The sequence below is a fragment of the Neofelis nebulosa genome, chromosome 12, assembly GCF_028018385.1.
Source record: "Neofelis nebulosa isolate mNeoNeb1 chromosome 12, mNeoNeb1.pri, whole genome shotgun sequence".
Lineage (NCBI taxonomy): Eukaryota > Metazoa > Chordata > Mammalia > Carnivora > Felidae > Neofelis > Neofelis nebulosa.
In genome coordinates, this window is record NC_080793.1 from 19818446 (window position 1) to 19845585 (window position 27140).

At 46.4% G+C, this 27140-nt stretch overlaps 1 protein-coding gene and 1 long non-coding RNA gene across 5 annotated transcripts in view; one reads left to right on the forward strand and one right to left on the reverse strand.

The window, feature by feature from the left end:
• The window catches only part of TNC (tenascin C), a 95271-nt gene extending 70548 nt beyond the window's left edge, over positions 1-24723 (forward strand). For all 4 annotated transcript variants that reach the window (XM_058694373.1, XM_058694374.1, XM_058694375.1 and 1 more), the window contains 11 exons: positions 4603-4725; positions 6088-6231; positions 8410-8529; positions 10594-10737; positions 11505-11635; positions 14910-15042; positions 16697-16848; positions 17614-17710; positions 18940-19101; positions 21622-21785; positions 23987-24723. In XM_058694373.1, coding sequence (XP_058550356.1) covers positions 4603-4725; positions 6088-6231; positions 8410-8529; positions 10594-10737; positions 11505-11635; positions 14910-15042; positions 16697-16848; positions 17614-17710; positions 18940-19101; positions 21622-21785; positions 23987-24097 — 1481 coding nt within the window. In that variant the 3' untranslated portion in view covers positions 24098-24723. The remainder of the gene's footprint in view (positions 1-4602; positions 4726-6087; positions 6232-8409; positions 8530-10593; positions 10738-11504; positions 11636-14909; positions 15043-16696; positions 16849-17613; positions 17711-18939; positions 19102-21621; positions 21786-23986) is intronic.
• The window catches only part of LOC131491439 (uncharacterized), a 96772-nt gene continuing 81539 nt past the window's right edge, over positions 11908-27140 (reverse strand). The window contains exon 2 of the long non-coding RNA XR_009251455.1: positions 11908-14041. This is a non-coding gene — a long non-coding RNA (uncharacterized LOC131491439). The remainder of the gene's footprint in view (positions 14042-27140) is intronic.

The following is a 27140-nucleotide window of genomic DNA, read 5'->3' on the forward strand; positions in this document are numbered from 1 at the left end:
ATCTTATTTTAATTACTACTAAATAAATGTAAGCAGGCTGGATGACAGCTAACTGACAAGGGTACATACTTGCTGTCTCTGACAGGCATTGAGTGCAACATTAGCCAAAACCTTCTCTTGGTCCAGAGATGGGTATTTTATTACATCAAGTTTCAGGACCTACTGAGCTAGGAGACGCCACCTACAGAAACCATAATCAGTATTTGTAGGCGTGGAGGAAATGCTGAAATGCAGACAGCAGTTCAGTCAGAGGAAAAATCCTGTTTCTTATTAACTTGGACACCCTATCCCTGGGATGCGGGTCCTTGTCTCTCCCTCACTGTGGCTGCCCATAAAACAACTTGAGATCAGAGACGGAGCCTGATTTTTGACCTTGGTTTATAAACACTGCCTTTCAAAGTTTACTTCTGATCACTGATTTTGTTTTGCTGATCTTTTTTTCTAGAGGCCCTACAGTGCTGAAGCAAAAAAAAAAAAAAAAAAAAAAAAGAGAGAGAGAGAGAGAGAGAGAGAGAATGAATAATCAAGAGCTTTTGCTTTTTCTTCTTCTTTTTTTAAGAACAAAAGAAAAGAAAGGCAGACCCCATGCTTTGGAAAGCCATTCTTTGATTTCTTTCTTTGGGGTTTTGTATTTCACAGCCAAAGCGTGTGTGTGTGTGTGTGTGTGTGTGTGTGTGCGTGTGTGTGCATGCGCACATGTGCATGTGTGTGTGTGTGTGCACATGTGTGCCCGAATCCCCTCTGTACTTGGAGAGGACAGGGGAGGTGACTCCATTAGACAACACACATCTGATTCCACCATCACCTCATCAGCTTTAGAAAGTTTCCCTTCCATTTTTCTATCCTTCCTCCTCTTTCCTGCACAGTAGTAAACCCTTCTCTGAGATATTCTGTTCCTCCTTATCCTCATAAAAGCTGCTGCAGGTTCTCCTCTGGCTCCCTGAGCACAAGCTGCTAGCAGCAAGTGTCCAGTGGCAGGGAAGGCTGTTGGGGGCAGTGTACCAAGTGGTGTGGCCTGGAGCCTCTGGGCAGACTCCCTGGAGTCTCATCCTTTCTCTCTACCAGCTGCGTGGTCTTGGGCAAGTCCTTTCTTCTCTGAACCTCAGTCCCCTCATCTGGCAAGTAGACTTGAACTCAGAATTCAGCTATGAGGTTTAAATAAGCCCATGACTGTTGAGTATTTTGTTGCCTTGCCCATTGTAGCAATATTAGCTATTCTTATGTTTGGGTGATTTCAAGTAAATGTTATTTTTTCATGGATCACTTGTTCAAAATTCAAAAATAAAAAAAAAAGGATATCTAGCAAAGTCCCTATTCAGCTATGTCCCTGCTACCCAGTTGCTCTATGTAGAGGCAGCCAATTTTACCACTTTCTTGTCTATGCAGATAGACAAAATTGACACAAATCTAAGCTCTCTTTTTTAAATTTTGTTGGGGCAACACTCTTGCACACTGTAGTGTATGTGTGTTTCTGGCTTATTAGATCTGAGAGACAATCCCATGAGCCTTATTTACTTACTTAATTATTCCCCTACTGGTGGATACTTAGGTCATAAGTTTTTGTTCCGTCTGGTGATCCGTGTATTTTCAATGGCTCCTCTTCCCCTCCGTTGTTTGAGCCACATCTTCACGGCAGTGGTGGCCTTCTTTGGAAAGCCCAGAGTTACCAGAAACATCTTTTGCCATCGGGGATTTAGACACCGGTGTGTGTGCCCAAATAGAGGGTCCCCAGAATAGACAGAAAATAGTTAAAAATCCAACAACAGAGTATGATGGCTTTATTCTTCTTCTCTGGAGTTTCTAGTGCTCAGTGAGGAGCCTGAAATGCTTCCTTAGCCTGTCCCCATCACTGCCTCCAGACACACACACATCCCTGGTACTCCCTTCCTCCCTGGAGGCCAATGGGGGAGTCAGTGTCCCTTCTCCCAACTCCCAGAATGTGCCGCCCATTCCCCCCTAACATTCCTTTCCCAGCAAGTCCTCTGCTCAATTCCAGTTCAGATGCACTTGAAACCACACACCGGAGTTGCAACAGCATTGTGCCCCCGGGGCCTGACTCAGCAGGTCTGCAGAGACCCTTGCTTGGCAATCCTTCCTTCTATATGAACCAGGCTCTTTATGCTCGGTGCCTCTGGCTCTGACTCCCATGAAGCATAAAGATAGTAACCACCAATTATAAAGCGTGAGCTCCATGCCACATGAAGCCGGGCAACGGACACACTTTCGTCTCACTGAATCACCATGACCCAGCCAGGCCAGGGAGTGCCACAGTCAGTTCCACTTCACAGAAGGGAAACTGAGACCTTAGGGGGTAAGGTGTTTTTAGCAGGTAAGGCCAGAATGGAATTCAAACCCAGGTCAGTCTAACTCGAAAATCCTTGCTCTTAAACCATACTGGCTACAGTAGCTGTCCCCTTAGCTTAATATAGGACCTCGGACATATGAAGTGTACAAAAAAAAGTATGTTGAAGGGAGAATAAATTTTTAAAGCTGATTATCAAGGGCCAGGTGATTAAAGCAATGGACATTTGCTCCAGATTTGGGGAGGCAAATTTTTATGCAAATTACGGATAAAAGCCCTCATCAACCTCCTTGTGAGTTTTTTTTTTTTAACAATTCCAGATGTTTCCATAATGGAGTTTTTATTGAAAATCGTGCATCCACTTGGGAAGAGAGACAGAGGCATTGCCTTGCTTAGGTCTTCCCAGCTTTTAAGTAGTATGATTTAGTTGCTGTGTGAAGCTCTGTCTTTAGGTTCCCGTTGACCATCTCCTCTGCTGTGGTCCTGGAGACTTAGGGCATTATTTATGACAGAAGGAGATATACTAAAATAACAAATAGTCTTCCACACCTAGGAAGGCCTATTGTCCAAAACTATCACCCCAATGAACCTAGAATTCCATCGCTACTGTCCCATTCCTTCATGTTATTATACATGGCTGTTTTCCTGCCACTCTAATCAGGCACATCCCTCAGGCGGGCACGATGTATGAGGCTGCTAATTCTTATGGTTTCTACAGCATGGCAGATAATATTGCCATTTTGTAGATGAGAAAACCTAGGATCTAGAGAAACAAAAGCCGTGGCCACAAAGATACATCTAAAATGTGCTAGGACTTGCACCAGTGAGGTTTGCAGTCAGAGTGAAAGGCGGTGTGGACCCCGGTGAGCTGCAGGAGAGCCACAGTGCCTTCATCTGCACACCTCACTGGGGTTTGTTGGTTTGTCTTCAGCCGGCCTCATCTAGATCTTTCTTGGAAGTTACTTCAAAATCCAGGGTAGCCCATGGGAAAAATAGTTACATGGGAACGAAAGAGAGAGCAATCATGTTTACTGAATTCTTACTTTATGCCAGATTCTGTTAGGGGTTTTACGTCCATCAGCTCTGCTAATCCTAAAAATATTCCTGTAGGTGGGCATCATTTTTTCCACTGGACAGATGGAGCAACCGGGGCCCACAGAAGTGAAGGGACCTGCCCCCAGGTTGCCCAGGCCCTCCGTGGTGTTTGGACAATCAAGATCTTCCGGGCTCCAGAGCCCTTGTGGTTTCCAGAGCTTTCCAAGGAGAGGGCAAAACCCCAGTCAACCCCTTCAGAGTCTGGAGGTGCTACCAGGTCACAGGAGAAAGCCAAAAGAGGAGGGAAAAAGAAATGGAGAGGGAAGAAAAACATCTCCCCACAGTGGGCTGTGGGTTTTAAAACTTAATGATCAACGTGGGTTGGAGAAGGGAAAGATGAGAAACAAGTTCCCTGGAGGCCTGAAAATTGTTTCCTGAACTCTGTGCTTAAACATGGTCAGCTGAAGAGGGCAAGGAGCTAAGCCAAGAAATACAGAGCAAAGCCAATGGAAACTGGGTTTGGGGGGAGGTATGGCTGTAGCAGAAACATGGCTTTCCCCCCAGGTGGGCCCAGTGTGTGTGAGGTGTTTGTTTGGTCTCCTGGTTCTGGACCTCCATCCAGTTCTAGGAATGGGTTTGTCGAGGTCAGTTTCCATGTGAACATTATTTCCAGGATCCCCAGGATTCCAGCCGGCTCTGCTGCCCAGTCCTGGGACCCAGAAAGGTCACACCACAACAATGTGCATTGGAGAACCAAGCTTCAGTTTGCTCCTCTGTAAAATGGCTACAACCACACCTTCTCAGGGGTTTCTAAATGAGGGTTAATTCCAATCAATTGCAAAGAACCATACCATTGTCAAGTCTTAGTATCATTTAATAAAAAGGAGCTACAATGCAAAGTTTGAAAAAAAAATGCTAAAAATGAAAAATGATAGGATGGCATATTCCAAGCTGAGAAACCAGCCAGCCTCACTTCCTTAGATGTCAGCTGTGGTGTTAACATTGTACTGAAATGAAACCGAATGGCTGCTTTACAGCCCTGGGCTATAGAATTGTAGAAACAATTGTTTCTATCCAATTGTAGAAACAATTGTTTCTATAGAGTCCCAACTTGACCCTAGACTACCACATTCTCTATCCTAAAGGCATGGCTCAGCCACAAACTCTAGGGGCTGTGTTTTCCTGGATAAGGAATCCAGGAAGAATCATTGATGAGCAATATAGTTGACTGTTTCTGGGTTTCTCCTGTGCTTTTTCCTTGACAGCCATGGGCTCTCCTAAGGAAATCAGTTTCTCAGACATCACTGAAAACTCAGCCACTGTCAGCTGGATGGCACCCTCTGCCCAGGTGGAGAGCTTCCGGATCACCTATGTCCCTGTTGGAGGAGGTAGGGCACTCGAAAAGGGGAGGGGAGGAGTGGCCTGGAGGGTGTGAGTGGGATAGTGAAGAAACCCTGATACTTGCCATCCTCCCCAAATATGACCAAAGAAAATTATTTCCTTCTATTTGAGACCACCTCTATAGATTTCATTTGTAAAGTTCTCTAAGATCCTTGGAAGAATTACCTTGTGTAGGGTCATTTTATGAAGACCCTCTCCAGCCTTGAAGTTCTCAACTTCTGTGAGAAATGGACCCTGGGGCACCTGGGTGGCTCAGTTGGTTAAGTGTCTAACTTCAGCTTAGGTCATGATCTCACCTTTTGTGAATTTGAGCCCTGCCTCGGGCTCTATGCTGACAGCGTGGAGCCTGGAACCTGCTATGGATTCTGTGTCCTTCTCTCTGTCTGTCCCTCCCCCACTTGTGGTCGGTTTCTCTCTGTCTCTCTCAAAAACAAATAAACATTAAAAAAAAAAAAAAGAAATGGGCCCCAATGTTGTTTTCTCATAATGGTAGAGACTCTAAATACACTGGCCTTTTTCTCTTTGAGCACACTGATCTGAAAAGTTGATCTTGAGCTGGATGTATGTGAAGTTTTACCCTTTGATTTCCAAATCGGCCTGTCTCGGTACAGATGGGGAGTTGTGACTTAGTAGAGCTGAGAGTTCTAGTCCAGCGCACAGGGGCCACAACAAAGACCATGCTTGGCTGGGGGTGGCGGGGGAGGGGATACACAGTCAAATCTGCCTAAAGACATTCTGGAAAGCAGAAGGATATACAGAAAGGGTGGTTGATACCTCTTCAAAGGGATGATGTAGCAGCCCAGTGGAAGTTTGGCCAGCTGATACGCAAGCTCCTCACCAGCCCTGAAATTCTAAGAAGTATAAATTCAGGCCTTTTAAATAAATATAAGTACGAACTTGACTATGACCATCTTCTTTTCTTAAAGAGTGGGATCTCTGCTAGTAAGGGAGTCTGTATATTCCAAAGCTAAGACAATGGGTTAAATATACCAGATATACGTTAAGAGTGAGCTTTTCATAGTCTTTGTGGGAAAAATAAATAAATAAAATGTGCATGACATGCCAACTCTCTACTGAATGGAAACTTGCCATTTTTAGCACGTTGTGATTTCATGTTTTTTCCGCTCCTGGCTTGCTTTTTGGCATCTGCATGGATGGAAAAAAAAGCATTATACAAAAAGTAAGGCCTCTTCTCTTACGCCAGAGGGTAGGAGCAAATGAGAGGAAGTCAAGAAAATGGTACTGGATAAAGGCATAGTTTCATTTCCAAATTGGATACACCATTTTTGGGGCGATGGTATGTTTCAGGGAGGTTCACCATTCCCGATCTTGCTTTTGCTGGGTTCCAGGGACACCCTCAGTGGTAACTGTGGACGGAACCAAGACTCAGACCAGACTGGCAAAGCTCTTGCCTGGAGCAGAATACCTCGTCAGCGTCATCGCCATGAAGGGCTTTGAGGAAAGTGAGCCCGTCTCAGGATCGTTCACCACAGGTGTTTTTCTCACCTTCCGTATTATTGCTCATGACTCAGCAGCTGGAAATTTTTCCTTTATTTGGGAAACCCTAGTGGAAAATGGACTGAATTTGGAGCACAAGAGACCTCATTTCTGGCCCATCCCCAGCCTTTTATGGGCAGGGTAAACTTGCCTTCATCCTTACCCTCCCTGGGCCTCCATTTCTTGGGTTAGTGTGGAAGAAAGAGTACAAGTTTGGGAGTCACACTGACCTGGATTGAAATCCCAAGTCTACCACTTCTAAGTACATGAGCTATCAGTTAATATTTCTAGGATCTGGTTTCCTTCTCTGTAAGATGGGTATAATTCTGCTTCCCCTGCAGGGTGCTGTAAGGATCACATGAAATGATATCTGTAAAGCTTCCGTAAATGTAAATGACTGTGCACATTAATCTACCTCCTTCCCTCCCTGCCTATTGAGGCGGTCCTTCCAAACAGGTGCTTCACACTGACATGTAATGGGGATAGCCATAAAGTACTCTTGATTGGGCAGTCACTGTATTCCAGGCACTGTTACCAAACCCTTTGCCGTTGAATCATTAAAATGGCTGTTATCATTCCCATTTTGCAGAGGACACAACTAAGATCCAGGGAAATTAAATACCTTGGCCAAGGCCACAGAACTAGTGATTGCTGAAGCAAATTTGAACTTGGGTCAGCCTCGCTCTAAGCCCTGTGTTCTTCTAAATAGAGGATTATTGTCCTATTATAACCTGATTTGTACAGCATGCTGTAAGGAGGGGGAAATAATGAATTGCACTGAAGGAGAATGAAGTGGAAAATTTCTTTTCAGGCAGCCATGTCTCTGAACAATTTATCCTTTGATAGACGAGCAATTATCCAGTCTAATCCATTAAGGGATCCAAAGAATGGGCCTCATAGGAAATTTTAAAAATATCCTAATAGTCTAAAAAAGTTGATAATATGCAATTAAAACATCCCATCTGAACCCAGAGTCCTGTCCGCCCTGCCACACAGGCCCTATTTCCCCCATAGAAATCTTTCATTCATGACTCTCCGCGGCAACAGATTGCAAAAGCTGGATGCACTTCCTCCTGAGGCCCATTGTCCTCGGCATTTAAAGGAGATCCTGTTCAGGCAGGCTGAAACAGGAAGGAACTCAGAGCAGACCGTGTGGGCTTCCAAAATTATTCTGCCTCCTCCTGCTTCTCAGGCGGGTCATCACATCTCTTGGAGCTCAGGAGCCTCATCTTTGAAGTAAACTAATGACTACTGCCCTCCACCCTCCCAGGGCCATTGTCCTAGAATAACTGAGTAATAAATGCAGATGCTAGGGGGCAACAGTCGTATTTAGGTTAGTTTCTGAGAAAGGGATATTGGGTAGTATGGGTGGCTCAGTTGGTTAAGCGTCCAACACTTGATTTTGGCTCAGGTCATGATCTCATGGGGCATGAGATGCAATCCCGCGTCAGGCTCTGCACTGGGTGTGGAGCCTACTTAGGGTTCTCTCTCCCTCTCCCTCTGCCCCTTTTCCCCACTCAAAAAAAAAAAAAAAAGTAACAATAGCAGCTGCAGTGAGCTAGCGCTATCCCAGACATTTCACACACATCGTCTAATTCATCCTTAGAGCAGCCGCCCTCTGATACCTGAAGAAAGTGAGGTTTGGAGAAGGGCACACAGACACTAGGCAGAGAAGCTGTGGTAGAACCCAGGGTCGCAGCCTCTGGGGCCTGGCTCCATGTTGCCTGTGAGCCACCTAACTGGAGCTATCCTTTAAAGCCCAGAAGAGCCTCAGGCCGCCTATGCCCCCTGTTTTTGTAACAAGTGATATGAACTATAGTGATAACCCTCATCATGTGCCCAGCCCTTTACAGTTTATATAGCTCCTTTTCACCTCCGATATCATGTGAGCATCAAAATAACACTGAGGATGAAGCCAGACAGAAGCAGTATTCCCATTTTACAAGTAGGGAAACAGAGACCCAAGATTACCGAACCAGCAAGGGAAGGAATCATGACTCCAACCAAGGTGGTCCTGGCTCCAGACTCAGGACTCGGAACTGTCCACACAACAGACACTGTGTCCCAACCCCAACACCAGGAGTCTAGGACCAGGGAGACTGCAGAGCAGCTGTGTCTGATGTCCTACCCCATGACTGCCTATCTCTCCAACATATAGTCACCTCTCTTTGCAGCCCTGGATGGCCCATCTGGCCTGGTGACAGCCAACATCACTGACTCAGAAGCCTTGGCCATGTGGCAGCCAGCCATTGCCCCTGTGGACAGTTATGTCATCTCCTACACAGGGGAGAGAGGTAAGGTCATGTCTGAGACCCTCCCCACCAGGTGGAGTGTCTGTCCTGTTCTACCTCTTCCCCATCACCTTTGGTCCAGGATGGCAAAACTACACGGGTAAGCTGGAAGGCCAGAGACGTCCTTGTGTCTGTCAACCTCAGAATAGACTCATGGGCCGAAGGCTGGGGCTGGATGGGTGGGTGTGGAGGGCCTGGCCAGGGTGGGGGCAAGGGAGGCCTTACCCATCCTCATGTGCTTGCTGACAAGTAGAGAGCATCACTGTTGTGGTTACACCAAGGAAGGCCAGGAGGTAATTTCAAGGAAAACAAAGAGCACATCTCCAGCCTGCATGTGTCTCCCCAGCCTGTCCCTCCTCCCCTGCTAGTGTCCCTGCCTGTCACTGTGAGACTTCCTCTCTAAGCAGCAGTTGTCATCTCTTACAAAGAATGAGTTCAAAATCTTGAGTCTTAAACAGGCCATTTCAGGGGCACCTGGGTGGCTCAGTCAGTTAAGCGTCTGACTTTGGCTCAGGTCATGATCTCACAGCTCGTGGGTTTGAGCCCCCTGTCGGGCTCTGTGCTGACAGCTCAGAGCCTGGAGCCTGCTTTGGATTCTGTGTCTCCTTCTCTCTCTGTGCCCCGCCCCTGCTCATGCTCTGTCTCTCTCTCTCAAAATTAAATGAAAAATTTTTAAAAATTTAAAATAAACAGGCCATTTCAGGAGGTGCTGGGGAACCTGGGATTCTTAGAGGCCACAGAGGGAGCCAGTTGTAACAGGCGTGATTGAGAAATCAGAAGTGATTTCTCCTTGTCTTTGCAGATATCTGTGCTAATTCATTTACTCAGTTATAAGACTAAACACTTGTTCAGGGCACGAGCATGCCATGACCACCAAAACATAAGATCAAATACAAATAAGAGAGAGGAGAAAGAGATTTCTTTTCAGTGAATGAATTCATGTTTTTGTAATGAGCTACCCTAGAAAAAAATTTTCCTATCTTAATCTCAAAGCATATGGAAGTTTTCATATTTTATGGTTCAGTATTGTTTTACTTGCAGTGACAATGTGAAAGGCACCATAACCCGTGTCTGGGGCCTCTGAAAATTTTAATTCTCCCTTGGACACTAGCTAAGAGAGTTCTTTGTAAGCATAGAGCAAGTTGGGGGTTGAGGGAAGAGAGATTCTTGGGTTTATTCTTTTTACACTTCTTTTTCTTCACTCATTCATTCATTCATTCATCTCTTCAATTCTTAAATATTCCTTAAGAGCAAACTCCTCCGAGTCAGGGAATCTGGGGTTATCACACCTATATATAGTAAATTAGACTATAGTTCACAGCGATTATGGAACGAGTCGAGGCAGGTCTAGAAAAGGGGGTTTCAGGGATGACAGACAGGATGACCAGTTCATCCCAGTTTACCCAGGGCTTTCCCAGTTTCAGCACTAAAAGCCCCACACCCTGAGAAACCTCTCAGTCCCGGGCAAGCCAAGGTGGTCAGTCACATGTGACTCAGAAATCAACACACATGCCTGGCACCATAGTTCAGTATCTGTCACTGGATTTGACCCAAAGGGGTCTGGGAAGCAGTAACCAGGCTCTGGCGTGTCTGCAGTTGCCCAATTTGTGTGGCTCCCCAGCCTCATGATTTGACATCTGTCAAATTATAAAAGGACATGACAGTAAGCCAAAAGGAGGTGAGAGCAAGCAATGGGACACATTAAATCTGGGCAGCCCTAGGCTTGGGGACATTAGCTACAACTCTCCTCTAGCTGTTCCCACACCTCAGCTGCAAAGCTGCCCCAGCCAGCACCATGTGGAAAGCCCTGACCCCCCCACCCCATCCCCTTTCTTTTTGGTGGTGCCCAGAAAAATCCAGTCCCTGTGTGATAAATCCTTTGTATATGAGGTGAGCACTCCTCATATACAGAGCGAGGAGGGTGTGTCATTTCAGAAATCAAAACCTGCCTTTCTGCAGGGTCACTGAAAATTGTTGCTAGAAGTAGATGTGTGTGCCATGTGCCAAGTGTGCTGACGGCTCACACAGGGAGAGGTAACTGCCTCGGTGTGTGTATTTTATGTCTAGTGCCAGAAATTACACGCACGGTGTCCGGGAACACAGTGGAGTATGCTCTGACCGACCTCGAGCCTGCCACGGAATATGTGCTGAGAATCTTTGCAGAGAAAGGGCCTCAGAAGAGTTCAGTCATCACTACCAAGTTCACAACAGGTACAAAGACGCTGGGAGCGGGAAGACGCCCACCCACAGCCTTCATCTTCAGTGCTCATGCTCTCTAACCCTTCTTTCTTAAGTCAGATCCTTGCAATGTGATGATGTCAGCATCAGCTAAACTCACCAGTGCCCACTCAGTCAGGACCTTAAGAAACACACCATTTCCTTTTGAACTGAAATGACCTGTTCTCCCCATGGATTAGGAAATGGTTTTAAAAGGAGGGCTTTTTAAGTGGAAAACCAGGCCCCACTGGCCCCAAACCCACTGTTTAATGATCCATGTTCTAGGCAGGGAAATATTTTTAAGAGAAAGATGTTTCAGGCACGTTTTCCTAGACGTCCATTGGGTTTTTATACATTGAGATCTTCTTACAAACTGTGGCAAGTAGGGAAATAGAGGAAGCATCCTCTCAGTAGAGGTGAATGCCAATATCAGCATTCATCTGTCCTATTACTGAAGAGCAAGAGAGGTTGGTAATTACGTTCACAGCTGTGTCTTTCTCCCTAAATCCACCCAAGGCCAATCAAGAGTATATAGAGCTCAGGAAAATCTGGCCCTTAGGATGAGATGAACCACAGAGAATTATGTCTTTAGAGATCACATGACTCAACCTCCTCATTTACTGATAGGGAAGGTTCTGCCCAAGGTCATACAGGTCAACGGTAGGGCAAGGACTTGAACCCAGGCTTCCTGATAACCCAGCCAGGGATTTCTGTCCTATAGTTGCTGACGTATTTGATAATAAATGACTTATCTTCTTCAGACCTTGATTCTCCAAGAGACTTGACTGCTACTGACGTTCAGTCGGAAACTGCTCTCCTCACCTGGAGACCCCCCAGGGCATCTGTCACCGGTTACCTATTGGTGTATGAATCTGTGGATGGTACAGTCAAGGTAGCTTGAAGTATATAAACTCTCTACTGCTGTTTGAAACATGTACATGATCCTCAAAAGAGAAAAGAATTACCGTAGGGTTGTTTCTCCCCAATACAGCTAGGGAGCTGAGAAGAAAAAAAAAAAAACAAATTAATAGGGACTGGATGTCATGCCAGACCTTCTGAATCATATTCTCCAGCCTCCCTGTCTCATTTTAACCAGACTCCAGTTTTGATAGCCCGCCAAGATCAAAAACCACTGCTCACAAGACTTGAGGACATTTTAGGAGCTGGGTTCATGGTGCTTTAATGTTTTATTAAGCAAAAGCCAAGGGCTTCTTCGGAATATTTGCCATATATACAATGTCACAGATGGTATCATTCCATTAGATATTGAAACATACATCACCATGTTCTTATGCCATCAACCATTAATACTGTTTACAGCAGTTATTTATATTCTCTCCTCTTTTTCCCGTACTTTCCAATTTGAAATAACTTTAGCTGTTCCTTTCACATAAGTGAACTTTATCTCTAAACTTTATTTTCTAAACTTGTTACTGAATTTTTAATTTTGGTCATCACATTTTACATTTCCAAGATCTTTTACTTATTCCCTGTTCATTCATCTTCTTCTAGCATATTGTTTATATTCCATACATCATTTTCTTGTTATCTCTAAGAATATATGTTACTGGTATTTTATTCTACAACCTGAATAGTGTCTCTTCCAAGTTTTTTCTTTCTTTCTTTCGGTTCCACTGCTGTTGTTCGGTTGGGTCTTCTTTCATGTTGGAGACTCCCACCCAATGCCCAATGGCCCTTTTGTCCTTGAGCCAAGAATGAAACAGTTTATTGGGAGTCCCAAATGCATACACAGGTCTTGTCAACTATGGGGCTCAACATAGAGTGAGTAAGCAAGTACCCAGTCATTTTGTTGGGGGACTCACAAATAGTGGTACTATAAGCCTATGCTCTTGAGCTAATCCATCTCTCTAGAGGTTCCTCCAACCCTTTCAAACCAAGCTGCTAGGAGCATAGGTGGAAGAAGAGCCTGGGCTCCTATGTGAACAAACGTTCATTTCTGTTTCCACTGTAGCACCACTGAGCCTGGTGGATTTCAATCCAGAATCTTCTCTCTGGCTCAGTCTCTCCAGAGAGTAACCTCAGCCTTTCATCTAGACTGGGAAGGACAGTCCTCTAGACTGTTGAAGAGAGCTTGGAGAGCTTGGAGTCCTCTAGACTGTTGGAAAGCTTGGCATCTATTCCTTATTTAAGCTTTTAAACACACCTTTGTTCAGCCATGCCCCACACTAGTCTTCGAAGGCATCTTTGCTTTTGTAGACATTCCATTCCTGAACTTGCTGGACTCTGTGGTCTTCATCAACCCGCTTCTGACTGGCCCAACCCCCTTAGTCAGTTATGCCCCAGCTTTCTCAGCTCTGCCCCCTCACTTGTCACTCCATGGCACCCCTTACCATCTGTCACGATCCTGTTGACATTGCATGCCTGTATCTGTCCCGTCTATCATCCACCTCATCCTTGTGGGCTTATACTTTATATCCCTTTACCCTCATTGTAGTGGGTTTCAGAAGAAGATAGAACTAAACTGGCATATCCAATCTCCCATGTTTAACTAGAAGTGAACACACATTTCTAGTCTCTACCATGGCCCTTCTTTGAGTTGAAATAACAACAAACTAACTCCCTGTGTTCATAGAGGAGGCAGTCCTTTACATAAGCACCTTGTGTCAGTGTTCACATAATGTGAAATGAATGCATTGGACTCACCAATCTTGAAAGTCCCTTCCCAGTCAGGCCTTCTAGGACTTTGTTTACCTGAAGTCCTGAGCCTCATTTCGATCAACCCTGACTGCATAGAAAGCCACTTTTCACAGCAGCCGGGAGAGCTGAGGGGTAATTGTATCGCCAAAGTAATTCAATGAACCCAGCTTTGCACCTGATCCTTCCCCAGGGACCAGACCTGGGGACCACACAAAGGTCACTAGTGTCCACTTACTGACTTACTTTGCTGCATGTCCAATCCCTGAGTTTGTATGTTTCACCCAAGAAAATCAACCTGGTAAAGGAGGAAAGAGTCCTGGGCAGGATGTTGGCAGACAGAATGCAAGACCGTCTTCTGCCACCAATAAACCGTGGGGTGAGAGCAAGTCTTGCAGCTCCTTTGAAATTCAGCCCCCACCCTCCATCTGGAAGAATCAGGATAACCTCACCTTCCCGGTGCGATGGTGCGAGAGAACCTTCCAGGCACCTCCACACTGCCTCATTATTGCCTACACCTTGTTGGCTGTGTTTGCAGGTTGTAGACAGCACTGATGAGTTTGGTTTGCCAGAAGCGTAGGTTGAATTTCAATTCCAGACACCAAAGTCATCTGCTAAAAGGTGAATTCTCAGGCATTGGAAGCTAGAAAGAGGATTTGAAAAGGAAGATCTCTTGAAAGCTGAAATTAATGTCCTCTGGACAGCAGCCCAGTGAGCAAAATCACAACCTACAGGGGTAGTTAGGAGACGTCTGACAGCAGAGGCACATGTACACCTCTCCTGAACAGTTCTGTCCTGGGAAAGAGACATGCCAGCTCAGCTCAGACTTTCATTGTGCCGTGCCTACTGAACTACTGCAGTCACCCCCCGACTCAAGAGATCCCCAGACTGACTGCATGGGAATCATCTGAGGAGCTTCTTAAATATGCACCCGGCAGAGCCCCACTTCTGGCTCTTATGACGTAGTCAGTCTGGGATGGAGCCCAGGTGTTATATTATTTTAAAGTTTCCCAGAGGAGGATGAAAAAGTGCCATATTAGGGGCCACTGGTATAACTGGTCTCTAAACCTTTTGCCCTTTGCGTGATTTACCTTGCTACCAAATTAAGCTGGGTTCACGTCATTCATTTGTTCAAAAGCCCTTTTGGGAATCTGCAGCTTATCATGATAAACTTAAATTTCCACAGCTTGGCATTTAAGGCCCTTTGGCATCTGGTCTTTTCCCACTTCTTCCACCACTCCACCACCCAAAATCAAGTGTGTTTGAGATAAATCATTACCTTCTCATATTATTTTCATTTGCTCACCCCCTCTGACTTCAGCACCTTTTCTCGTGCCTCAGTCTCCCCATTTCTGATGTCCCAGAAGTAAGCATGGAGCCTGACACAGAGTGAGACTCAGTGGATTCTTCTGAATGAAGAAATGAATGGATGGGTGAATGAATTAATGTATCATCTGTGCACTGATGATGTATGTGGACAAAAACTATTATATTCTCTCTTCTGCCCTTAGGAAGTCATTGTGGGTCCAGAAACCACCTCCTATAGCCTGGCAGAGCTGAGCCCATCCACCCACTACACAGCCAAGATCCAGGCATTGAATGGGCCCCTGAGGAGCAAGCTGGTCCAGACCATCTTTACCACAAGTAAGAGTCTCAGAGTATATCTGAGTCTTGAGGTCAAACTTTGTGAGACTAGACCAACCCTCCTCTTCTCCTCTGATTCTGAGAAAATTTTTCCATCAAACCCCATAAAAGGATCAATGCCTTGCTACTACCTGAAAGTCTGATGGATGTGGGTACAGGAAGTTAAGGATCTCATTATGAAAAGGAAGGAGGGCCAGTAGGGAGACATCTATATTCAATCCCTATCTCCACCACTTGCTCGTGTGTGATTTAGGAAAGTTGCTGTCATTTTATAAGCCTCAGTTTCTTCATCTATACAATGGGATCAATAAGCATCCCTTCCCCATAAGGACCTTGATCTCCTAGCCCAGGGTGTGGTCCATGGTCTAAGCTCATTGTAAGCTGTGTCCCTTTTTCTCTCCTTCAGCATGTCAGCATTTACAAAGCCTGTCCACATTCAAAATCAAAAGCAGTCCTCCCACCAAGATGGTAGGATTATCATGCCCAGTTTTCTGTTGGGGTAGCAGAGGCTCCCAGACACAAAATGACCTGCTCAAGGCTATAGCATGACTTAGAGTCTGATCTGGGCTCAGATGTTCCAGGCCCGGAGAACCACCCCTACACAGCAGACACTGGCTATCTTCGGCAGACAGAGAACATGCAAGGCATTTCATTGGTGAATTAAGAGGAAGCATGCCTTCCTGAGGGAGGGGGGAGTCAGCCTTTGGAAAGGCCTGGATGTGGGGTACACAGAGTGCATTCCGGTGCTGCCTCTGGTCCTTCACACTCCCCACAAGTCAATCTGCACACATCTATTGAGGGAGGTGCAAAATTGAAAGTTATCTCTTTGCCAGATCTCATGCCGGGTACTGGGAGCACAGAAATTTGAATGTGCTTTAGAGATGCTCCCAGACCAGAGCCGGGAAAGAAACAAGGAAACAGCTAATGATACAACCTCCAGTGAAGGTGCAGTACAGGGAGGAGGTCAGATCAGAAAAAAAGAACTGCTGTGACCGTCAGTTCTCCATCCCACCTGCTAAGCACAGCTCCAAAATTGTCCATGTCTATCAAGTTTTATTCTTTTTGCATCACATCACTTGGAAATTCCCCAGACATTCTTGTTTGGTCCCTCTAAGACTCCCGGTCTCAGGGCAGTTAAACGACTTCTCCAGTGTCCCAAGACAAGGAAATGTAAGTTCAGGGCTAGAATCCTTGTTTTTGGCTTCCAAATCCTCTGAAGAGATTGGGATGCATCATTATTAGATGCCCAATAGAGTGTCCTGATCCACAGTGAGCCACCTGTGGGTGCCTAAGACCCAGCCATCTGGCCAGGACCTGGGTCTTCATCAGGTGTTGCCTGGCTGCTCGAGGTAGATCAAGGTCAGCCCGATACATGCTCCTCACAGGGGCTCAGTTCTCCTCCCACTGATATCATTGGTGGTTTCCATGAATATAAGAGACTGAGATGGGTCCCTTATATCCGTAATCTCTAAAGCCTCATTGCACCCCCACCAAATGGGTTTTATCCTTATCTTGAACATGAGAGAACAGAGCCGCAGAGAGGTTAAGTTGCTTACTCATAGACATCTAGCTAATACCAGTAGAGGTGCAGTTTGAAATCCCCTAACCCAATCCTCCTTCTCTAAGAGGGCCACTCTTCCTTCTTATCCTGCAGTTGGACTCCTGTACCCATTCCCCAGGGACTGCTCCCAAGCAATGCTGAATGGAGACACGACCTCTGGCCTCTACACCATTTATCTGAATGGTGATAAGGCCCAGGCTCTGGAAGTCTTCTGTGACATGACCTCTGATGGGGGTGGATGGATTGTGAGTATCACCGAAACAGGCTCCAGAGTCCTCCTCACGGAGCTTGGGAGCAGAGGGCTCAGCAGGGGTGGGAGGGGGGAGGGGGAGGTCCTCCCCATGCACTCAGACACCAAATGTGTATGAGGTTTTGCAAGACAGTGCCTGTCACACAGAGACACTCAGGAACTATCTCTTAAACAAAGGAATGGGAAAGAAACTGAGGATTAAAAAAAAAAACGAGAAAATAATTTTCTTGTAATTTATCTCATCTGATCCTCAAACAGCTCTGTGATGCATAAGAATGACGGTGGTCATGGAGCCTATCATGTGGATTAATTAGCATTTGCTAACCACCAGGCACTGTGCTAAGAGTTTCACATGAATTATTTGCAATCCCATTACTGTTCGAGCTGGGTAGTATTTTTTTTAATTCATAAACTTTGTTTTTCAGAGCAGTTTTAGGTTCACAGCCAAAGTGAACATAGAGTGAAGAGAGTGCCCATATACCCCTGTCCCCACGTGCATGGCCTCCCCCACCAGCAACATCCTACACCAGAGGGTGCATTTAGAACCTCTGCCTTGACACATCGTTATCACCCAAAGCTAGGTGGTATTTTTAATCCCTGTTTTTCAGGTGGAGGTGGCCTGCCCAGTTACACAGCAAATTAGTTTCAAACAGAGCTGGGGATGGATGCTTTTCCCAGTCTGATGTTCTTCCTCTCAGAAAGATTCCTTCCCTTTCTTTCAATAGCTAAAGCGCACCCTGATTCCTTGGTTATGTTATAGGTGTTCCTGAGACGCAAGAATGGACGTGAGGATTTCTATCGCAACTGGAAAGCCTACGCTGCTGGGTTTGGGGACCGCAGAGAAGAATTCTGGCTTGGTAATGCAGCCCTGCATGTTGGTGTCCCAACTTCCCATTTCTGCCCTCCCTGTCATTTGTCCTAACAGCAACCCATTGGAGAGAAGGAAACTAGGAGGAAACAGTGGCTGTGGTAGTAGATGCAGAATTGCAAATCTTCAATGGAAAAGACGTTAAATTCTCTAGGTCATTAAAAATAAAACTCTGGTTGAAGCACCTGGGTGGATCAGTCAGGTGAGTGTCTGACTCTTGATTTTGGCTCAGGTCATGATCTCAGGATCAGTCATAAGATCAAGCCCTTCATCAGGCTCAGCTCGGAATGTGGAGCCTGCATGGGATTTTCTCTCTCTCCCTTTCTCTCCGCCCCTCCCCCACTCGTGGTCTCTCACACACACTCTCTCTCTCTCTCTCTCTCTCTCAAAATAAATAAATAAACTTAAACAAAATAAAACTCTGGTCTAACCTTGAGCCTCGTGGCACTCATGCAAGGTTCAAAATCCCCACTTTGTGCATGGGAGAGAGAGATGAAGCTGTGTGCCTGCAGGAATCTAGCCAATAAGCAGTTGAGCGGCCTCTTGAAATTCCCCCAGACCAACACCACAATGCCATCATCCATCCACCCGTCCATCCATCCATCCGTCCATCCATCTGCACATGCAGCTCACACTTGCAGATAATCTCCCCATAGAGGACACTGTTCCGCACTCTGGTGCCCAGGGCCCCAGCATGTCTGTCCGGCTGGCAACCATTGCCTCTCTCTTGCAAGAAGCTTGGGAGTTGAAAAGGTGCTTTCTCCACCTTATCTCCTTTGATCCTTTTTTAAAATGTTTATTTATTTATTTTGAGAGAGGGAGAAGGGGCAGAGAGAGAGGGAGAGATAGAATCCCAAGCAGGCTTCGCGCTGTCCGCTCAGAGCGGGATGCAGGACTTGATCTCACAAACCATGAGCCGAGATCAAGAGTCCTACTCTTCATCCACGGAGCCACCCAGGCACCTCCACTCTGATCTTCACAATGCCCTAGGAAGTTGGCAGGGCAAAGATGTCAACCCAATTTTACCCAAGGCTCAGAAACATCCTGTATTTTGCCTGGTGTTGTGCCAGTGAGGAGTGGACTGAACCACAAGCCCAGGTTTATGTGACACCAGCCTCTTTCGAGAGCCTAACTTGCTGCTCCTATGGGGTGGATGGAGTAGAAACAATGGCCTCGGTCACTCGTGCTGCCTCTGTAACCCTTGCCTGTCCTCCACAGGGCTGGACAATCTACACAAAATCACAGCCCAAGGGCAGTATGAGCTCCGGGTGGACCTGCGCGACCATGGGAAGACCGCCTACGCCGTCTACGACAGGTTCAGCGTGGGAGATGCCAAGACTCGCTACAAGCTGAAAGTGGAGGGGTACAGCGGGACCGCGGGTAGGTATGGGGTAGCCACACTTCCGGTCTCTGGAACCATAAAAAGCCTTCCTTGTGTTTTTAGCTAATTTCCTCATCACTCCTTGCTTCATTAATCCATCCACTTATCAGATCAACAAAATACCTGAATCCTTATTAGGTACTAATCCAGAACGGCAGCTGAACAGAGCTGGCTAGATATTTTAGTCACCAGAACAGAGTAAGTTGGGAATCAGAAAATATGTCTTTTTCATACCCATTTTTAGATAGCAGTTTTAGGTGGATAGAAAAACAGTCTCCTGGAGGCCTAAATACTCATCTAATCCAGTGCATCTAAATTTATTGTGCACATATGACCCCAGGGGATCCTGTTAATGTGCAGGGGCTGACATCCCCAAGGTTCTGCATTTCATACAGATTCACTGTTTGGGGATGCTGCTGGTCTGCGGACCACACTCTGAGTAGCAGACAATCCTCTCCATCACTAACTGCTTGAATCTTTTCTAAGACATCCTTGCCACGTGGTCATCCAGCCTCAGCCTGCACACCTTCATGACCAGAAGCTCACTGCCTTTTTTTTTTAATGTTTATTTATTTTGAGAGAGAGAGAGAGAGAGACAGAGAACGCAAGTAGGGGAGGGGCAGAGAGAGAGGGAGAGAGAATTCCAAGCAGGCTCTGCACTGTCAGCACAGAGCCCGACATGGCACTTGATCCTACGAACCTCGAAATCATGACCTGAGCCGAAATCAAGAGTTTGTCACCCAACCAACTGAGCTACCCAGGCACCCCAGCTCACTGCCTTTCAAGTGGCCCTTTCATTCCCTTTCTGGTACAAAACCTAGCTCAGATCTTGAAGATTTCATGGACTTGAAATGGCCTTGGTGTGGTTTTTCTGGCTCTATGGTAGAGGAGAAATTAAAGAAGCAACACGCATCCAGGCCACTAGGTAGCATCTTCTACAGATATTCCACACGCATCACCCCGCCTCAGTTCTCACAGAAACTCCTCCAGGAAGATGTTGCTGTTACACAGATGAAGAAACTGAGGCCCAGAAAAGTTGGGCGATTTGACCTGGGGTGAAGCAGCTTGTAGAAGGTGGACCCAGGGGGGCAGGCTTGGCTGCGGACGAGTGTGCTTGGTAACGAGGAGGGATGGGGTCTGCTGGCAGGACCCCCCGGTAGCACCCTTACCTGCTTTGGAGTGGCATCCAGTTACATCTATGAAAACACAAAAGACAGAGCTATGCTATGTTTCCAACCTCTCTGAGCCCCGCAGGGAAACATCCATAATGGGAAGTGTCTCCAGGTAAAGATTTGCTGAGAGCCAGGTTGGATCTAAGGAGAGAGCAAACTCTTCTGAGATCAGTCTGGTGGTAGTGAAGGGAGAGAAGCCCACGGGCCAAAATTGTTTTCCTTCCTGTGTCCCTTAAAGAATCCTGGCCTTTTATTACCTGGCAATAAATGTCTCTCTGAGTGAAGTGGCTTCAGGCAAGAAGGATATTGTCACTGGGCAAAGCAAAGCCACTAAGCAGCAGGAATGCGACCTCCACCCATCTCTCCCTGCATTTCCAGAACCCCTTCACTAAGGTGACCCTGGTAAAGCCACCTCCTCTCGTGGCAGCCGGCCCTCCACAGGAGGTCGTCTTGTTTCTACCATACCCACCTGTTCCTGGTAGCTTCCTCATTAAAAAGGCCTCCGAGACCCTTTGTACTTTGCTTCAAGATATCAGGGTAAAATGTTTCACTGTCTTGATATGTTTGTGCTCTGTGTTGGCCAGAGTTGGAAGTGCAGGGACACAGAAAGAAATGGCACTTAAATGTCCCTAAAATGCAATATATTAAATGACAAACTGGATCCCTAGATAGTGCTACGTACAAATGGGCATCTTGTCTAAGGATCAGGGAACACTGGCCCCATAAATAGTGAAAAATAACTGTACGATACACATACTATTTGGTGGCCCCTAATATGTAAAGGGTTTGATTACCAGGGTGGCAATAAATATTTGTATTTGCTGGGGGGAGTGCACCATTATTAAACATGGGTTTCTCACCTTACTCTCTGAGCTCCGTTATATAAAGGAATACAAAACAGTGACAGAAGTCACAGCAGTCACAGCCATTATACATACTACTCTACCCATTCAGCATATACCTTCATATCCATTGTCCAAACAGCACCCTGAGGTGGATAGAATCAATGTGCTAGCTCCATTTTATAGAAGAGAACACTGAGGCTTAGTAAGAGGCTTGACATGTGCATGATCACACTAGGGAAGGAAAGGGACAGGACTTGAAGCTGGACCCTCCAAAGCCACCCACAACCTTCTTTCTACCACCTTATGCTGCTTCTAGGAGAAGCAAGCCCTCAGAGTGAGCCCTCATGTCCCCTCCAGCCCCGTGTTTGACCCTAATCCCAGGTCCAGTGTTTTAAGGCCAGGCCACCCCAGGCCCTTTGAGTGGCCACCCTGGTTCTGCCCTTCAGAGCCCACAGGGACACTCCAGCTGGGATTCCTCAGATCCATTGTTTTCTCTCTGCAGGTGACTCCATGGCTTACCACAACGGCAGATCCTTCTCCACCTACGACAAGGACACGGACTCAGCCATTACCAACTGTGCCCTGTCCTACAAGGGGGCTTTCTGGTACAAGAACTGTCACCGTGTCAACCTGATGGGGAGATACGGGGACAACAACCACAGTCAGGTGAGTAAACCGCGAGTGCCTGGGGCAGGGCTTGGGAAGCCGGTTGGGGGTGACAGGCAGGCACCCCAGCCCCTCAGTTCTGGCTGAGACTGGGAGGGGGCAGCAACCTCCGGGAAATGGTGGCACGTCTGTCCCCAGCAGGGAGAAACCTCAGGGACACTGCGGGTCAGGTGAAATCCTAGAAGCAGTCCACGTTAACCCATGAAGATCCTGGGACAACCACCAGTCATGTGGATTCCAAACACAGAATGTTCTCCTCAGACAAAACCTTTGTCTGTGGCCCAGAAGGAAAGCAGATAAAATGCAGGCTGTCTAGGTGAAGCAGGGGTGAAAGCAGGGTGCTCTTTCTACCTTCTCATGTTGCCTCAAGGATGCTTCCATAGGAGCCTTTTTCCACCACCTTTATTTCTTTGTCCCCTACCACCAGGACAATACAAAATCCTTCTGGGGGGAAAAAACAACCCAAAAGCTGCCTGCCCAAAAGGAAACCTTTCTTTCCCATCTGCTGTTGGAAGAAGAACGAGCTGACGGAAAAGGGCCACGAAGGAGTTATGCGAGTCCTGTCCCAGCTCTGGCAGCTGCGTGGACTCTGTGATGTCACTCTCCCTCTCTGGCCTCAGTCTCCAGGATAGAATGAGGAAGGCTCATTTCCAGCTCTGCGCCTCCGTCAGAGGGAAGCAGGAGGGCAGAGGAAGGGCAGCGCAAAGCCCAAGCTATCAGGCGGCAGTGCTTTACCATGACTGGGTAGTCACAGATGCATTCGCCCATGGGGAGAGTCAGCCTTTCCCAAATGTCACCTCCCTGTCAGATTCAGACACTGCCTGATATCAGTGAATGCCAAACACTTAGAATCACGTAGTGTCTCAATTTTTTTTTTTTGCTTCATTTTACCAGCCATGAACTTTTCCATGTCCCCTCACAGCCCTATGTAGCTTAAAGAGAAGAGGGGTCATCTGTTAAGTTTCTAAAATTCCACATATGAGTGAAATCAGATGATATCTGTCTTTCCCTGAGTGACCTAAGGGAAGGAAAAATAAGATAAAAACAGAGAGGGAGGCAAACCATAAGAGACTCTTAAATACAGAGAACAAACTTGAGGGTTGATGGGGTGGAGGGGGTGTTAAATGGGGGATGGGCATTAAGGAGGGCACCCTTCGGATGAGCACTGGGTGTCACACGTAAGAGATGAATCACTGGGTTTTACTCCTGAAGCCAAGACTACTCTGTGTGTTAACTAACTTGAGAATAAAAAAACCAAAGTAAATTTTAAAAAAATTTTTTTAAAAAAAGAGAGAGAAGAGGAGTCAGAGAATGCGGTGGTGGCCTCACAGGAGCACTCCCGGAAGCAGCCATCCCTCCCCTAGTGGGAAGAGGGCAGACTTTACCATCTGTAGACTGTATGGAAGAGTCAAACATGGAATTAGGAGGCCCAGACCCAAATATAATCTTTTCTTGAGAAAGAAAAATCTTTGGCCAAATTTCCAAGGATATTTCTCCCTATTGGAGATTAGGGAGGTAATATTTACTTCGCACCTGCAATGTGCCCGGTACTATAATCACTCCTTTACAAGTTCATTTAATTTTCATAGCACCCTTTCAAGGTTGGCACTATCAGACCCTAAGAGGAAAAAAAAAAAGATAGTGAAACTGAGTCCCAGAAAGTTTTGATGATTTGTTTAAGACCACTTATGCCTCAAGAGCACTGAGCTTGAACTCTGTATGTAAGAGCATTGAGGTTGAACTCTCTATGTCAGGTTGTACAATTTGTGTTCCACCTGTGCTCTTTCTGCCATTCCATACAAACCCTTATTAAAATACTCCGTGAGAATCCCGTGAATTAGAGACTCCCCTGCATATAGCTACTCAATTCTGTAACTTCCAGTCACGACCTGAATTCCTTCAGCATCTATTCCTACCCATGGGAAGTCTCATCAGCCACCATTTTGTTTCACAATGGCAGCTCAAAGCTCAATGCCAATGCCGGTGACTTCTGACTAAAGTTTTAAAAACTGAGTCAGATTCAGCCAACTCCTTTGAAGTTTTCACTACACAGACCAATAGACAGATAGGCAAGAGACAGCTATGAACTACCACATGGTCAGGTTGAAACAGAACTCCTTTTGTTCCGTCAACTAAGCAGCAATGATCAATGAACACCTTGCCTATTGGAAACCCATCTGGAGGTCTCCTCTCTTTTACAGGGTGTCAACTGGTTCCACTGGAAGGGCCACGAATATTCAATCCAGTTTGCTGAGATGAAGTTGAGACCCAGCAATTTCCGAAACCTTGAAGGCAGGCGCAAACGGGCGTAAGTTCCAGGGACAACTGGGTGAGAGAGGAGTAGGGCCCAGAGAAAGAAGCAAATTTTACCAAAGTATCAACACAACCAGTCCAACCATCAAGCCACACCCGGGTATTTGTCAGGAGTTAAAGTTGACCATGGATCATCGGGGCCAATGGCGGAAGCACCCGCCTCACCTACCCTGCGAGTATTTCCTTCGCACCAAAGACAATGATCTCCACAGGTTTCTGTTTTGTTGTTTGAATCAGCAAAAAATTTTCCAGTGACAGCATCACAGTGGTTGTCCTTCTCTTGGGTGGCTCTGGGAATGGGAGAGGGGTAGGGTGTACAGTGGTAGTCGGTGTTAGAACCAGCTGTATTTTACACAAAGCTGTATAATTAATTATCATTATTTTTGTCCGCAACGATTCAGTGTGTGTCATTGGAGGCCGTCCCCAATTTTTTTTTACATTTCATACAGCAAAAACCAGAAAAGCAATACTGTTTCGATTTTAAGGATATGATTAATATGATTAATATAATAATGATGATGATGAAAACTAAGGATTTTTAAAGAGATCTTCCTTTCCAAAACACATCTGGACAGTACCTGATTGTATTTTTTTTTTTTTTAATAAAAGCACAAGTACTTTTAAATTTGGCTGTTGTTTTGCCCTTCGTTGTTGAGCCTGAATTCCACCAAAGCCATATTTGAACAGACAGAGGAAAGGTGAAAAGGGATGGTGGTCAAGTCAGAGAGGAAGAAGGAAAGGTGGGAGGCCACAGGCTGGGGGAGAGGAAAGCACCTTTTTGAACAAAGTTGAGCGAGGTTGGGAAAAGGTTACCACTTAAGATTCAGCCTCTTACTCAACATTTTCAAGACTAATGGTTTGTGCTCTCACAGAGGCTCTCTTATACCCACCTTCTAAGGTAGCCTGCTAAAACTTCCATGATATAGATGAGGTGACAACTGTTATCTAGCAAGGATCAAGATGCCCAAAGGCAGACAGCCTGCGTTCACACCTTGGCTGCACCATCCCCTAGTTCCCTTACCTCTTTTTGTCTCAGTTTCTTAATGAGTAAAGTACGGTTGCTCACACTTCTTCATAGCATTTCTACGAAAAAATAAATGATATCATCCAGATGAGGCCCCTACCATGGTGCCTGGTGTATATTAAATGCCACTAAGTGTTAGCTGTCTCTGCTATCACTTTTTTATGACAGGGTGCACAGAAGTGTAACGACTTGCCCATGGCTACCTACCCACTTAATCGTAGAACTAGGATTTCAACTCAGGTCTCAAAGTTCTTGCCCTCACTCAGGACCCCGGTGAACATCCCTCCTTCCCTGAGGAAATGCGTGCTATGGGTACACATTACAGAATGATTGAGGGTGGGGAAGTTCAGGTGGATCCTTCCTACAACCCTGAGGTCTTAGAACTAGAAAGAATGTCTGTTAGGAATAACTCCTTCTCCCCCAATCAGAGTCCGGTGTCCCCAGCCTCGGCCTGAATGCATCTCGTGGTGGAGGGAACTCTGTTTGTACTTGGCAAATATCGAGTCAGAACCACACATTACACATTTGTCTTTTAAAACATGGTGAGTTGGGGGGGAGGGGAGGGAGCAACTCCCAGCTGATTCTCTCAGAGATTTTCAGTAAATGGACTTATTTAATGAAAACCTTTGGGCTGATAGGCCTCATTCAAATGGAATGTGATGTCTCAGATGCGAGGATGAGAAGAATTCATGGCTCAGGCCAGATCCTTTGCTGCTGAGTTTATCTTGCTTTAATAAATGCCATCGTGTTATATACACAACTGGAAGTTCCCGATCATAAGACTTGTTGCCTGCAATTCTGCCATAGCAACGCTTGCCTTGCTGTGTAAACCCCAACAAACGGGCTCCCTATAACAATCAGGCCTTAAGAGGGAGGCTTAACCCTCTGTTGACTGCTCCCTTGGGAGGCTCTGAGCCCCAGTCCTAGCCCCTCCCCCAAAGCTGATAAGGTACTTCCCAGAAGCCACACCAGAATCAAATTCCGGTTGAAGAATCCCCATCACGTGGGAGTCCTTGACCTTGGCCCTGGGAAGGTGGTAGATACCTCCATATGGGGATGGGTAGGCTGAAGGTCCGGAGCCAAGACAATGCTGTAGAGTCGGTTTCAGACTGCCCACATACTAGTCAAAGCATGAGCTCACCATGCCTCAACCACGTCCTTCAGTTGGTGACTCTGGCTTTGTTCAAGCCACCTCCTCCATCTCAAAAGGTCTCCTGAAATTCTAGTCTACCCTCAAAGTCCAAGCCCACTTCTGTCTCCCCACTGAGAATGAATTTCCAAGGAGTCTGGTCTTCCCTTTGCCCTTCCTCCGTCTGCTCCCCTCCCTTTTCCCAGCTTATACCCTTCGAAGCCATCCCGCATGAATGATATCTCAGGTTTCTGGTGAGATCAAAATGGGAAGTGTTGGGACACTGAAGGCAGGAGACTGGGCAGTTAGGGGGTCAGGGTACTTCTTTTCCAGCCCCATCCCTATAGCATCACAGGGGGGTGACTCTTTGCATCCTAACAGAGGCTCAATGCCAGTCCATCACCCATCTCCACTCAGCATCCCAGGTTTTGGATAACTGCTCCCCCCACATGCCCCTTCAGGCCTAAGGATGGTCTCTGCACCTCAGCTTCTCTAGACCTGGGAACTGTGTTAGCCCTAATGGCTCTCCTCCACATTGCCCACACCTTTAGAGACAGTCCCTCAACTTCTGCCTCTCCCAGGGACCCTGACAGACATGGCCACACTCCGGGATCCTGGGCACCACTGTTACAGCTGCCTGCTTGCCTTACACCATTATTTCTACTTGTGCCTCCCACCATGGAAGCCACAGAAGAAGATACTCTTCCCTCCTCCCTGTGGGAGCCAGGACACATAACATGAGCTTTGCCCATTGGATATCTGCAGAGGGACTTCTAACCTTGAACAAGGAATTAAAAGCAAAGAGCCTATGAGGCTGGCTTCTCCAATGCTACCACAGAGTCCGTCCACAAATCACCATTCTTTGGGACAATCGATCCCACCTTCTCCC